Below are 14,338 nucleotides of genomic sequence, written 5' to 3'. Positions count from 1 at the left end.
AATTTGTATTATTAAAAGCACTATATGAATAAAGCTGACTTTTTTTGAAAGACCAAATCCATGCCAGTGTTACTTTAGTATCATTGATACACTATATTGTAACTTTTTTCTTTTAGTTGAACTTGAAATAAAAATCTAACTTAAAAATGAACTAAACGGATAAACATGAAACACAAACTCACAAGAAATACCAAAAAGTTATGATGTAAAACTAACAGTAGGGTATATTTAGCTAAAATAGTGAAGAATCTTAAAATCGAAAAGTATAAAGCATGCAGAAACAAGTGGAGAATTAAATTTCAACAAAGCACCTGATGGATATAATGCTTAACCGACTACGGTCATGTGTTACGGTGTGCGGAGATCAAAACTGATTTACACATTAGTCACTTCAGAAAGTCCCTCTGGATCAGCGCTGATTTACTGAACGGGTTTGATATCAACACGTCAATGGTTTTGTGTACCAGGAGAGCAACATATGACGAGTAAACGACAGCAATCATAGGAGATGTGACTTCATTTTCCCACGATTACCGCCTGTCTGTGTCAATGCAAACACATCACAAAATCTATCATCTCTACACACTTCGCCTGGAGCAAATCTCAACTGAGTGATTCTATTATCACTGCAAAATGTAACATTGTCACTGCAACATTGCAAAATGTAACTATATTATCACACAGGTTGATTTGAGTCTATACATCTGTACCTCATGTAAAGCGGTGTATACAATGTAGCAAACCTCTACTGTGTGATTGTTCCTATCAAAACATAATGTAACTATAATATCATCCATGCAGCTATAAGTATGAAGATACAGATATTCTAAACATGGTAAGATTCTGCACAGCTCCTTTGAAACAATGTGTCCTGTGAAAAACACCACACAGATATAGTTAACTTGGCTTGACCTCTAGTTCCTGTAAAGTGATCTTCTGTCCTTGTGTTCACCTGGAAAACTCCAGACGCTCAGACTTTGGACCGCAGACGGAAATGAGCCACGTTTGGGTGCAAAACCTTAAGATGTCTGAAGCAATGTGATTATAGGAGACAAAAACCTCTCCCAGGACAAAACTCACAGCCAGACGATAATCAAGCCAAGTTTCTAGGATGAAGTAAATGATCTGTTCTTACAGATGAAGAGGAAAATTCACAAACAGTCAGATCCTATTTGAAGCACATTCAGCTGTGTGGAGGGAGATTTCAACCAGTCAGATTCATTGTTGTGAATCACAACTGAATATTGGCAAGTGTTTGAACACATTGTTTGTTAAATAAAACAAGATCTTTCTAGCGTAACGACCTGATTAATTCATATTCAGACAAGTCAAATTATTTTATTGTTTTCAGAAAACAAAAAAACAAAATGAAACTCAAAATGAAGTGAATTTTTGCATAGAACAAGCTAAATAATCTACCAATGGGGTAAGCAAACAAGTATTATTTCAAACAGAAAACAAGATTATTTTTCTCACCCCACTGGCAGATTATTGAGCTTGTTTCAAGCAAAAACACACTTCATTTTGACTAGTTTTTTCTGAAAGCAACAAAATAATTGTCACTCGCCTAGAAAATCCTTCTTGATTTAAGATTTTTCAGATATTTTGGCTGGAAACAAGACACAAATTCTGAGTAAAAAAAGCATTTTTTTTTTTTTTTTGCAGTGTAGTTTAGTGAAGTTTATCTTTAACCAGTATTGAAGTGAAATCTGTAGGGTTTGGTGAAAAGTGTTGTTGCACTGTAAAAAATGCTTTTCTTACTTAGTTTTTTTTTTGTCTTTGGAAACAAGATGAAAAAAATCTAAGTAAGAAAAGCATTTTTTTTTGCAGTGTAGTTTAGTGAAGTTTATATTTAACCAGTATTAAAGTGAAACCTGTACACTGCAAATAATGATTTTCTTACTTAGATGTTTTGTCTTGTTTCCAGCCAAAGGATCTATAAATTCTTAAGGATTTTCTAGACAAGTAAAAATTGTCTTATTTTCAAAAAAAAAACAAGTCCAAATTAAGTGCGTTTTTGCTTGAAACAAGCAAAATAATCTGCCAATGGGGTAAGAAACATAATCTGGTTTTCTGTTTGAAATGATATTTTTTGTCTTACCCCATTGGCAGATTATTTTGCTTGTTCTAAGCAAAAACTCACTTAATTTTACTCGTCTGAAAAATCCTTCTTGATTTAAGAATTTTTTGATATTTTGGCTGAGAACAAGACAATAAATCTAAGTAAGAAAAGCATTATTTGCAGTGTACAGGTTTCACTTCAATACTGGTTAAAGATAAACTTCACTAAACTACACTGCATTTTCTTACTTAGATTTTTTCGTCTTGTTTCCAGCCAAAATGTCTAAAAAATCTTGAATTAAGAAAAAAAAAAGAAAGAAAAAAAAGAAAAAAAAAAGAAAGTCAAAATTTAGTGCATTTTCGCATGAAACACGCATGAAACACGCAAAATAATCTTCCAATGGGGTAAGCAAAAAATTTTAAACAGAAAACAAGATTATTTTTCTTACCCCATTGGCAGATTACTTAGCTTGTTTCAAGCAAAAACGCACTTAATTTGTTTTGAAAACAAGTCAGTTTACTCGTCTAAAAAATCCTTCTTGATTTAAGAATTTTTAGATATTTGGGCTGGAAACAAGACAAAACATCTAAGTAAGAAATGCATATTTTGCAGTGTACCCAAGAAATAAAACACTCGTCCCACTATCTACTGATTAATAAATCTTCAAGCTAAACTACTAATAATAGAAACCCTTCACACAGTCACCACTGATAAAAGAATAAACTCTTGACATTAAACTGAGACGTGAAGAAGCTCTTTACATGAAAACTGATCGAATGCATGTCAGTGACCTAAACGCCGGCCCATAATGCTCTGTCATCGAGCGCAGCGCAGGAACAGAGGGAGGCTGTCTTTAGAAAATGAGTAGGAAGCGAAAAATGAAGTTAGCTGGGGGGGAAGAAGAAAGAAAAACACAGGATGCTGTGATCTGGAGCGACAGAGCTCGAGAGACAAGTAAGGGCAGGTCTGGGACAAAGAGTTTGGAAAGAATTAAAAAACAACAGGCAGAGAGAAAGAGAGAGAGAGAGAGAGAGAGAGAGAGAGAGAGAGAGAGAGAGAGAGAGAGATAAGATCGCAGCTCCAGCAGTGAATTGTGCTGCTTTGGCTGCAGTGTGTTGCGAGTCGCATTAAAAAGTTTGTTTTACGCAACTGAGGTGGTTTCCAGCCCGCCGGACGCGCTCTCTCCTGACTCGGGAGGGAAGTGAAGGATCATGGGATATACGTGGGTGGACAATAACCAAACAGATACTGGGGAAAGGTGTAAGAGAGAGGGAAAAAAGAGAAAAATTGAGGAAGGAAGGCTACAAATACTCGCTTTTAAAACGCACTGTGTGTCTCCGTACTTAGGGCTTACAAAATATATATTTATAGTTCTGATTCGATGATTGGATGAGCTGTGAACAAAATCTCTGCGAATGCTGAAAAATACACCTGCACCACAAAATTGAATAAATACACCACCGTTCAAAAGTTTGGTGTCAGTAAGACTTGTAATAGTCTTTAAAGAAGTCTCTTCTGCTCATCAAGGCTGCATTTAATTGATTAAAAATACAGAAAAAAACAGTAATATTGCAAAATGTTTTTACAATATAAAATAATGTTTTTTATTTGAACATACTTTAAAATAGAATTTATTCCTGTGATGAAAAGCTGAATTTTTATCAGCTGTTACTGCAGTCTTCAGTGTCACATGATCCTTCAGAAATCATTCTAATATGCTGATTTATTATTAGAATGATCAATGTTGGATAATATCAACAGCTGTGCTGACAAATAGTTTTTGGAACCTGTGATTTTTTTTTTCAGGATTCTTTCATGAATAACAAGTTTAAAAAGTACAGTGTTTATTCAAAATATAAATATTTTATAACAATGTAAATTATTTATTATTAACTTTTAATAAACTTTTAATTATTAACTTAATACATCCTTGGTGAATAAAAGTATTAATTTTCTTAAAAAAAAAAAAAAAAGAAACAATAAAAATGTACTGACCCCGAACTTTTGAACGGTAGTGTGTATTAATGAGTCTTTAATACTGTTCACATTAGACTACCGATTATAGAAACTCTACTGACTCAACAAAAAACACTTATTAAACAACTTTGTTTAGGAGATAAATATTTACAGTTCTGACTCTGAACTCAGATTGGATGAGCAGCGATCAAAGGCTTTGCAAATGCTGAAAAATACCAAAGAGTCTGCAGACTAATGAAATATTACTGTACATTCGGATTTTTATGATTAATACATTCAGTATATTATCATCCGGCGGTTGAGTATGTTTTTTAACACAGATCTAAACAGATCATCCTGATGAGCACAACAGTTAAATGTAAGAGTAATACATTTACTTAGAGTTTTACGGTGTATATGTATGTGAAGAATCAAAACGGTACGATATACCATATATGAGCAATGCAAACACACAAAGTCCAGCTCAGTACTACATGTCTGCGTCCTAATATGATCTTTGACCCGTGTGTGGTCTTGTTATCGAGTTTCACAACTTGGCAAAGTGTGTGTGCGTGAGTCATTTGATATCTAGGCCAACAACATTCCCTTTACAACTGTGTGCTACATGCCATGGGAATATCCTCTTCCCCCGAAACAGCCGATTCTCTCAGAGTCCTGGAGCTCGACCAAATCACCCCAATAAATACTATCTAGGCCCAGATGGAATTTTAAAAAGGATATTAGAGGAATGGATTCAAGTAGAGCTAAATTTACTTCAACGGAGCTGAGGGGACAATCGAGTTAGACACAATACCAAACCCAACGCACGTGACGGCCAGAGGATGTAGAACTCTGTAAATGAAGGGCGTTGCGAGTCTGAGGAAACCTGCAGAGCTTTTCCCTGAGTTCTGCGGGCCAGATTCCATGTGGGCCTGATTATAATCCCAAACCAAAACACAACACCGAACCCAAGAATGGACCAGACGGGATGCATCTGCATATAAAAATGGGAAGTGTTGTGAACTCTAACAGAAATTGCATTATAATGGAGAAGGTCATGGGTTTGATTCCCAGGGAATGCATGAATTGACCAAATGTGTAGATTGAATGCAATGCAAGTTGATTCAGAAATGGATTCTTTATAGTCAGTTATTATCTCGTCTAACTTTTTTGGCATTTAAAAATTAAAGTTTGACAATAGAAACACCAAGGTCACTGGTTTGATTCCTAGGGATTGCTTGAACTAACCAAATGCGTAGATTAGAATCAATGTTTTGGTTAGTTGCGTCAGAAAAAAATTCTGCCAAAAGCATTTATGTAAAAAAAAACCTCCTTTATTGTCATTAGCTGATCTAAAATTTTGTGGCGCTCAAAAATTTAAGTTTGGCGATAGAAACACCAGGGTCATGGGTTTGATTCCTAGAGAATGCATGAACTAATCAAAAGTGTAGATTGAATGCAATGCAAGTTGCTTTGAAAATGGATTCTTTATGGTCAGTCATTAGCTCATCTAACTTTTGTGGCATTTCAAAATTAAAGTTTTAAAATAGAGAACGCAAAGGTCATGGGTTCGATTCCCAGAGAATGCATGAACTGACCAAAGTGTAGATTGAATGCAATGCAAGTTGTTTCAGAAATGGTTTATTTATGGTCAGTCATTAGCTCATCTAACTTTTGTGGCATGCAAAAATTAAGTTTGGCAGTAGAAACGCCAAGGTCATGAGTTCAATTCCCAGGGCATGCATGAATTGACCTAATGTGTAGATTGAAATCAATTTTAGGGTTAGTTGAGTCAGGAAAAGAATGTCTGCTAAATGCATGTAAATGTTTTAAAAAATCCTTTAGTGTCTAAACTTTTGTGGCACTCAAAAATGAAACTTTGGCAAAAGAAACACCAGGGTCATCGGTTTGATTCCCAGGGCATGCATGAATTGACCAAATGTGTAGATTGAAATCAATTTTAGGGTTAGTTGAGTCAGAAAAAAAAATGTCTGCCAAAAGCATTAATGTAAATGTTTAAAAAAAATCCTTTAGTGTCTAAACTTTTGTGGCACTCAAAAATGAAAGTTTGGCGATAGAAACACCAGGGTCCAACTTTTGTGGCATTTAAAAATTAAAGTTTGACAATAGAATTGCAGAGGTCATGGGTTCAATTCCCACAGAATACATGAACTGACCAAATATTTTGACTGAATATAATGCAAGTTGCTTCAGAAATGGATCCTTTATGGTCAGTCATTAGCTCGTTTAACTTTTATGGCCTTTTAAAATCAAATTTTGACAACAGAAACACCAGGGTCATGGGTTCGCTTCCTGGTGAATGCATTACATGACCAAATGTGTAGATTGAATGCAATGTAAACTGCTTTGGAAAAAACATCTCTACCTAATGAATTAATGTAAAAATATATTCTTTACAGTCATTAGCTTTTCTGGCACTCAAAAAGTAGAGTTTGGTAATTGAAACGCAAGGTCATGGGTTCGATTCCCAATGAATGCATGAACTGACCAAATATTTTGACTGAATGTAATGCAAGTTGCTTCGAAAATGGATCCTTTATGGTCAGTCATTAACTCGTTTAACTTTTATGGCCTTTTAAAATCAAATTTTGACAACAGAAACACCAGGGTCATGGGTTCGCTTCCTGGTGAATGCATTACATGACCAAATGTGTAGATTGAATGCAATGTAAACTGCTTAGGAAAAAAACATCTCTACCAAATGTATTTATGCAAAAATATATTCTTTACGGTCATTAGCTTCTGTGGCACTGAAAAAGTAGAGTTTGCTAATGGAAACACAAGATCATGGGTTCGATTCCCAATGAATGCATGAACTTATAAGCGTCAATGTAAGTATCTTTGGACAAAACAGCAAATGCATAAATGTAAACATTTGCTGGAAACAGAGCAGTCACGAAAAGCAAACACATCAGCCTGTCTAGAATATAAAGATGTGAACTTACTGTTGTTGGACTTGAGATCTCGGTGGATGACGGGGACGATGGCCTCATTGTGCAGGTACAGCATCCCTCGTGCGATCTGCACCGCCCAGTTGACCAGCACATGCGGCGGGATCCGTCTGCCGGCCAGAGCGCGGCTCAGCGCGCCACCGGACGCGTACTCCATGATCAGACACAGGTTGGGCTCCTGCAGGCAAACGCCCTTGAGCGCGATGATGTTGGGGTGCCTGAGCATGGCGAAGAGCCTGGCCTCGTTCTGGACGTTCTGGGCGGTGACGCTGATGTCCTCGTCCGGGTCCTGACGGGCCGCTTTCACGGCCACCAACTCGCCCTTCCAGGTTCCTCGGTAGACTTTCCCGAAGCCGCCGACCCCGATGACCTCCTCCAGACTCAGATCGCCAAAGTCCACCGTCTCCGGCTCCAACTCGCTCACCACGGCCGGGCCCAAAGCCGAACTCTGAAGTTTTCCGTACCCGCTGGGTTTGAAGGACACGTAGTTGGAGGGGAAGATGCCCACCTTGTTGTTGACCTTTCCCGCCCACCATCCTTCGTCTCCGGATATCTCCGAATCTAGAGACAGGACCTCCACCAGGTCCCCCTTACGCAGCGTCAGTTCGTCCTTCCCCGAAGCCTCGTAGTCAAACAACGCGGTCCAAACCGGATTGGTGAAGTTCCCCTTCTGAGCCTGGTCCAGGCTCTTCCAGGTGGACAGCGGGCCGCGGGAGAATATGTTCTTCAGCGGCTCCATCGCGTTTACAAGGCGCTTGGAAGCAAGTCAGATGAAGCGTGATTTTGAAGTTCAGGTGGGTACGTCACGACCCCTCTCGCCCTCAGATCTCTGTACGTCCGGATCATCGGTGGACACGTCTCCATCAGACATCAATCCCCATGTAGACGCAAATGGACTAAACGGATGATCCAAAGCTCACTCGAGGAGCGTTTACTCCGAAAACACCACTGAATGTCACATAAAAGATGAGAACATGATTGTGCCGACTTACCAAGATCTCAAAGTCCTTCTAAAACTCCCAAATCAATAGTTGGAAGAGGAGATGCATGAGCTCAGGAGAGTTAAAGTCTCATTTCAGGGCTCCATTGAGAGGTCAGTATTTTTAGCTGCTGGTTCGCTGTGGTTTTGCCCGAGCAGGAAGCGCTCAGAAGAAGAATAGCAGGAAAAGCCAATTCAACTCGCGGCCAAACGCGCACAAACGCGTTGAGAAACGCTCTCTCACGGTCGCCTGGATCTCATCGTCAGGTTTCTCCGTCCGGACCGACCATCGCGGGTCTTCTCTCAGCAGTTTCTGAAGTTGTTCTGAAGTTCTGTGAGTTGTTTGTCGGTGTGTCTGCGGCAGGGAGAGGCGCTCGGGCCGTTCAGCTGATCGCGTCGCGTTGTTTTAATGGCGTCGCGTCATTTGTGCCGCTCCACGTCGATGGTCTTCATTCGCTCGGCTCAGAAACGCTCTCAAAGTCGGTGTGTTGAGCCCGTTTACCGTGAACTCTTCCCGTCTGTCCGGTAGAGGGTGGGACAGGAAAAGAATCAGATGACTGTTGACTCTCCTCCTCCCTCTCCTGGCCACAGTGTGAGTGTGAGAGAGAGAGAGAGAGAGAGAGAGAGAGAGAGAGAGAGAGAGAGAGAGAGAGAGAGAGAGAGAGAGAGAGAGAGAGAGAGAGAGAGAGATTGTGTACAAATGTCAGACTCAGCTATTTATGTTTATATATATACACAACCGTTCAAAAGTTTGGTGTCAGTAAGACTTGTAATAGTCTTTAAAGAAGTCTCTTCTGCTCATCAAGGCTGCATTTATTTGATTAAAAATACAGAAAAAAACAGTAATATTGCAAAATGTTTTTACAATATAAAATAATGTTTTTTATTTGAACGTACTTTAAAATAGAATTTATTCCTGTGATGAAAAGCTGAATTTTGATCAGCTGTTACTCCAGTCTTCAGTGTCACACGATCCTTCAGGAATCATTCTAATATGCTGATTTATTATCAGAATGATCAATGTTGGAGAATATCAACAGCTGTGCTGACAAATAGTTTTTGGAACCTGTGAAGTTTTAAAAGTACAGTGTTTATTCAAAATATAAATATTTTATAACAATGTAAATTATTTATTATTAACTTTTAATAAACTTGTAATTATTAACTTAATACATCCTTGGTGAATAAAATTATTAATTTCTAAAAAAATAAAAAAAATAAAAAAAATTTACTGACCCCAAACTTTAGAACAGTAGTGTATGTATATATATAGTTTTATTTTTTCCCCTGTGTGCTGGACTCTTGCTGCTGTTTTTCCTTCACCAATACTAAATGCATTTTAGTTTAGTAAATAAAGTCACAAATGCACAGTTTGTATTTGTCTACAAATGTATATATTTGTATTTATTTATATTTTATTTGTTGGTTTGTTATTATTATTAGAATTGTTGTTGTTGCTGTCTTCTATTTTTCTGAAATTCAAAGCGATATATAAATTAAACTTATTATTATTGTTATATAGTTATGAATATAGTTTATGCATTATGCACAAATGCATTTAAAGGGGATTGCCTTAAAACTCTCTAAAGTGCTTGCAATGTATTATACATAATTCGTTTTTTTAATATATGTCCCTGGACCACAAAACCAGTCATAAGGGTCAATTCTTTTAAATTAAAAACATAGCTGAATATGTAAGCTTTCCATTGATGTATGGTTTGTTATGAGAGGACAATATTTGAATACAAAGATACACAACTATTTGAAAATCTGGAATCTGAGGGTTTTAAAAAATCTAAATATTTAGAAAATCAGCTTTAAAGTTGTCCAAATGAAGTTCTTAGCCATGCATATTACTAATCAAATATTAACTTTTGATATATTTATGGTAGGAAATTTACTAAATATCTTCATTAAACATAAACATGATTTTTGGCATAAAAGAAAAATCGATCATTCTGACCCACACAATGTATTTTTGGCTATTGCTACAAATATAACCTGTGCTACTTAAGACTGGTTTTGTGCTCCAGGGTCACAGATGTTGATATTCACAATTTATCATTGCTAAAATCCCAATGAAAAGCCAAAAAAGTAAACACATTTCAAATATATACATCCTAGTTTAACTTTGTAAAAAAGCTTATCCCAAAGTGGAGTGTTCCAGAGCTATTTCCTGGCCAAAAATGGTGGAATAGTCCAACACTTCTTTTTAGTGACTGAAGCTGCCTTTAAAAGTGTTTCTATAAATCACTGAGTTATAATTATTTGCTGTTTTATCTATTCTATGTCCTGCATGTACTTGAATCCAAAACTGAGTGTAATTCAGGGAGCATCGGTCTCATTATTACCCATGATTCCTGAGTTCTCGGAGCCGGCAGCTCTGTAAATAAGTCCAGAGGAAATGGAAGCTTTCCGTTGGTCAGGCCTTTGATGGTTTTACCTCTGCAGCCTTGTCATTTCCACCAGAACACATGAGCTCAATCACACTCAGTACATCAGAAACCATGGGTAAAACACAGACTAATAAGAGACTAATTTATTTTCCACAGATGAAAGTGCTCCTAGTGAACAAACACCTGTATATTCACCCACGCGCTGGAAAAGCTGGAAATTATCATTAGAAATACTATTTCGGTCTTTCTACTTCAAAATGTCACGTTTAATTGGAAGTGTTACTTAATGCTCATTTGACTAAAATTTTAATTGCCTCAACTCATCAAGACTGTTTGAGGAGACACAGATCTGATGCCTAGAACCAAAACAACAGCCAAATATTGTCTGATTTATTAACACTATTAAAGAAAAGACATGAGACCCTCACACAAACACACTCACTGAGGCCTGACTCATCATTTCTGCAGGAAGGATACAGTTGTTTATATAGTGTGTCGTTCACAACTGAGCTTCTGAATGCTGGAACACACACAGACACACACACACACACACCACACACACAGACACAGACACAGACACACACACACACACAGACACACACACACACACACACACACACACACACACACACAGACACACACACACACACACACACACACCAAGTCAAAATTTTGGACACACTTCCCCATCAAAGACAATAGGGAAGTGTGTCCACTCCAAATCTTTGACTGGTAGTGTATATAAATATCGTACATATTTGTATATGATACATAGGATTATATATTTTTCCATAGACATCTAGACAGATAGATGCAAATAAATATCTGGAAACCAGATCAAATGTGTGTTTGTGTGAACAAATAAATGATTATAATTTAAATTAAACTTAAAAGTGAGAAAATGTTGCCTTGGAAAGTAGTTGAACCAAAATAGTTGAAAGGTTTATATTACATATATATACATATATATATATATATATATATATATATAACGTCAAATAACCATTTTTTATGGGTTTTAGTTTTAAGTAACTAAACCAACCATGGTGTGTTGGTGTCAGTGTAGTTTATAATATTTTGAGATTATCTTTATTTTTAGTTCAAGTTTTAGTAATCTTTTTTTCTAATGCTTTTTCATGTCTATATAGTTAAAACCTTATCTTACACTCTTAAAAATAAAGGTTCTTTATTGACATCAATGGTTCTATAAAGAGCCTTCAACATCCATGGAACACATCACATGCAGAAAAGGTTCTTTTTAGTCAAAAAAGGTTGTTTAGATTTTTAAAACTTTCTTCAAAAAAAAAAAAAAAAAAAGGTGGTTCTGCAAAAACACCCTTTTGGAACCTTTGTTTTTAAGAGTGCAGTTGCAGTTTTAGTCGAGTTTTTCTATTTTATTTTACATTTAATGCATTTTTATTTCAAGTAATGTGTGTGTGTGTGTGTGTGTGTGTGTGTGTGTGTGTGTGTGTGTGTGTGTGTGTGTGTGTGTATGTGTGTGTGTATATATATATATATATATATCCTTTTTCAGAGGTTGCATTTGACTTTAATTTTGTTTTCCGTTTTGACGGACAGGGTCGCAAAAATTCTGTCATAATCTATTATTACCCATCATTTTAATTTTTATATTTTAATTCTAATAACATTTAATTGCATTTACTTTTGTTACATTTAATATTCAAATTTTTATGAACCAATATCGATTCTTAATTCCACCAATGAGTGTGTATAATGTGTGTACCACAAAACCAGTCATAAGGGTCAGTTTTTTTTAAAGATATGAGATATATGCATAATAAAAGCTGAATAAACAAGCTTTATACTGATGTATGGTTTGTTAGGATAAGACAATATTTGGCCGAGATACATCTATTCTGAAAATCTAGAATCTGAGGGTGCAAAAAAAAAAAAAAACTAAATATTGAGAAAAATTGCCTTTAAAGTTGTCCAAATGAAGTTCTTAGCTATGCATATTACTAATCAAAAATTAAGTTGATATATTTACGATTGATTTTTGGCATAAAAGAAAAATGGTTAATTATGACCCATACAATACATTGTTGGCTATTGCTACAAATATAGCCATGCTACTTAAGACTGGTTTGTGAAACTCACCATTTTCACATTTCTGGACCAGCGAGTAAAGCACATTGGAAGAGCAAATTACTGAAACCTCAAAGTTTATTTCACTCATACAAAATCAAGAGAATGTTAAAAGCGAACAGACAGTCTGAGCGAGACGAGAGAAGACACATGACTCTCTCCAACTTCACAGCAAACATTAAAAGAGTCTAAAAGATATAAAACAAAAGGGGAAATCGTCTATACAAACGTGCATCGTCCGGAGAAATGAACAATTAAAACGCTCTCAGAAGGACTCGCTGCAAACCAGACCAGCGCCGTGAACGGCCTTGAACACAATGAATTAAAAACTGCATGAAAGTGCCGCTAGGAGAGAGAACCTTTAATCATAAAACTAGCTTAAAAAGGACAAAACCAGAAACATAAGTCACAAAAGCAAAAGAACAGAACTGTTCGCTCTGCATTTCCCTTACAAAACAACTCAAGGATTCATTGCCAGTGAGGACAAGACGAACCGAAAAAACACCTCCTGCACTTCCTCAGCCTAGCCAGAAGAGCTTTAAAGTAAAGCCGACGTGAGTGATATGCTCTTAAAACGTGACGAAAGACGGGAAACCAAAGAAAAGTGCAAGAATACACAAGGGGGAAACTGACACGCTCTCGCTTCTGGGGCCGTTTATCCAAAAAAAAAGATGAGGAAAAGAAACGCCGACTCAATAAAACAACCTTAACTGTTCCTGGACAATAAAATAAGATTAAAAAAAGAACTTAAAAATATCTAATAGAGAAGCTACGGGTCGTGGTGCGGCGCGGGCGCTGGACTGTGAGCCGCTCGCCGGAGCTCGTCTGTCCTTCTGTTCGCCGCCGGAGAACAACGGAAGAGGAGAGGCAGAGGAGGCTCAGCTACGAGTCGTAGTCCTCGTCGTCGTCCTCGTTCTTGTGCGGGACGGGCGCCGCCGGCAGGAGACCCATCAGAGACGACACCGGCGCCACCTGCTGGGAGCCCATCGGAGCGAACGCCACCTGTGCTGCTGCCGCCGCATCCGGACTGAACAAACACACAACAAACACAACACTTACAAACTACTCAAAAACAAACTAAACAAACTGAAACACAGATCAGGGACTAGCTGAAATAAACAGATCATATTTTGCACTTACATTTAATTTAAAGTCATAATTAAGTCAAACAAGTCAAACATTTATTTTTACGTCTAAATGTAAAATTGATGCATTCGAATTACAGTTTCAAGGCGAAACACTGCAGGTGAATAGGGTAAATAAATAAATAAAGTTATCACCTCACTTACCCAGTTGATTGATTACATTGATAATTGCAAACATTTTTTGTATTACAAGTTTTCTAAAATGTTAGGTTTGAATATTCAAATGAGCATTATTTAAATAAGCACTAATTTGCAGACATTTCTAGTGAAAAAAATCTAAACACTGGATGAAGGCAGTTTCAAAATTCTTGTTTAATTTTGACATATTAGACTCAAATGTTTTTACAGAAGGAATTTTGGGTCTCATTTCATCACGCCATAATTCAGATAATAGAACAGACAGGAATCACTACATATATATATATATATATATATATTTTTTTTTTATTTTTTATTTTGTGGGTAATAAAATGTATAAAATCAAGCAAATTATATCTGAACAAATCCCTCTGTAAAAACCTTCAGGTTATAGACAGGAACACATTTGTGTAAACAGGGTTTCTGCAGATATGAACAAGTGAAATTTAAGACTTTTTAAGACCTTTTTAATACCACCTTATATGAAATTTAAGACCGAACCTGTAATGGAAATAGATATTATATTACATGCATACATGTAATATTTAATGTGTTTAATGTAAAAAGTAAACACAATTTCATGG

At 36.7% G+C, this 14,338-nt stretch overlaps 2 protein-coding genes across 2 annotated transcripts in view; both read right to left on the bottom strand.

The window, feature by feature from the left end:
* LOC141331468 (mitogen-activated protein kinase kinase kinase 11) overlaps nt 1-8,463 on the bottom strand; it is a 45,626-nt gene extending 37,163 nt beyond the window's left edge. The window contains exon 1 of the mRNA XM_073836523.1: nt 6,985-8,463. Within this exon, the coding sequence (XP_073692624.1) occupies nt 6,985-7,729 (745 nt within the window). The 5' untranslated portion in view covers nt 7,730-8,463. The remainder of the gene's footprint in view (nt 1-6,984) is intronic.
* A 4,068-nt stretch (nt 8,464-12,531) lies between these two features.
* Nucleotides 12,532-14,338, bottom strand: part of drap1 (DR1-associated protein 1 (negative cofactor 2 alpha)) — a 7,772-nt gene continuing 5,965 nt past the window's right edge. The window contains exon 7 of the mRNA XM_073836522.1: nt 12,532-13,498. Within this exon, the coding sequence (XP_073692623.1) occupies nt 13,354-13,498 (145 nt within the window). The 3' untranslated portion in view covers nt 12,532-13,353. The remainder of the gene's footprint in view (nt 13,499-14,338) is intronic.

The sequence above is a fragment of the Garra rufa genome, chromosome 3 (assembly GCF_049309525.1).
Source record: "Garra rufa chromosome 3, GarRuf1.0, whole genome shotgun sequence".
Classification (NCBI taxonomy): domain Eukaryota; kingdom Metazoa; phylum Chordata; class Actinopteri; order Cypriniformes; family Cyprinidae; genus Garra; species Garra rufa.
Note: the sequence above shows the minus strand (reverse complement) of the source record. Positions and strands in the feature narration are given on the sequence as shown.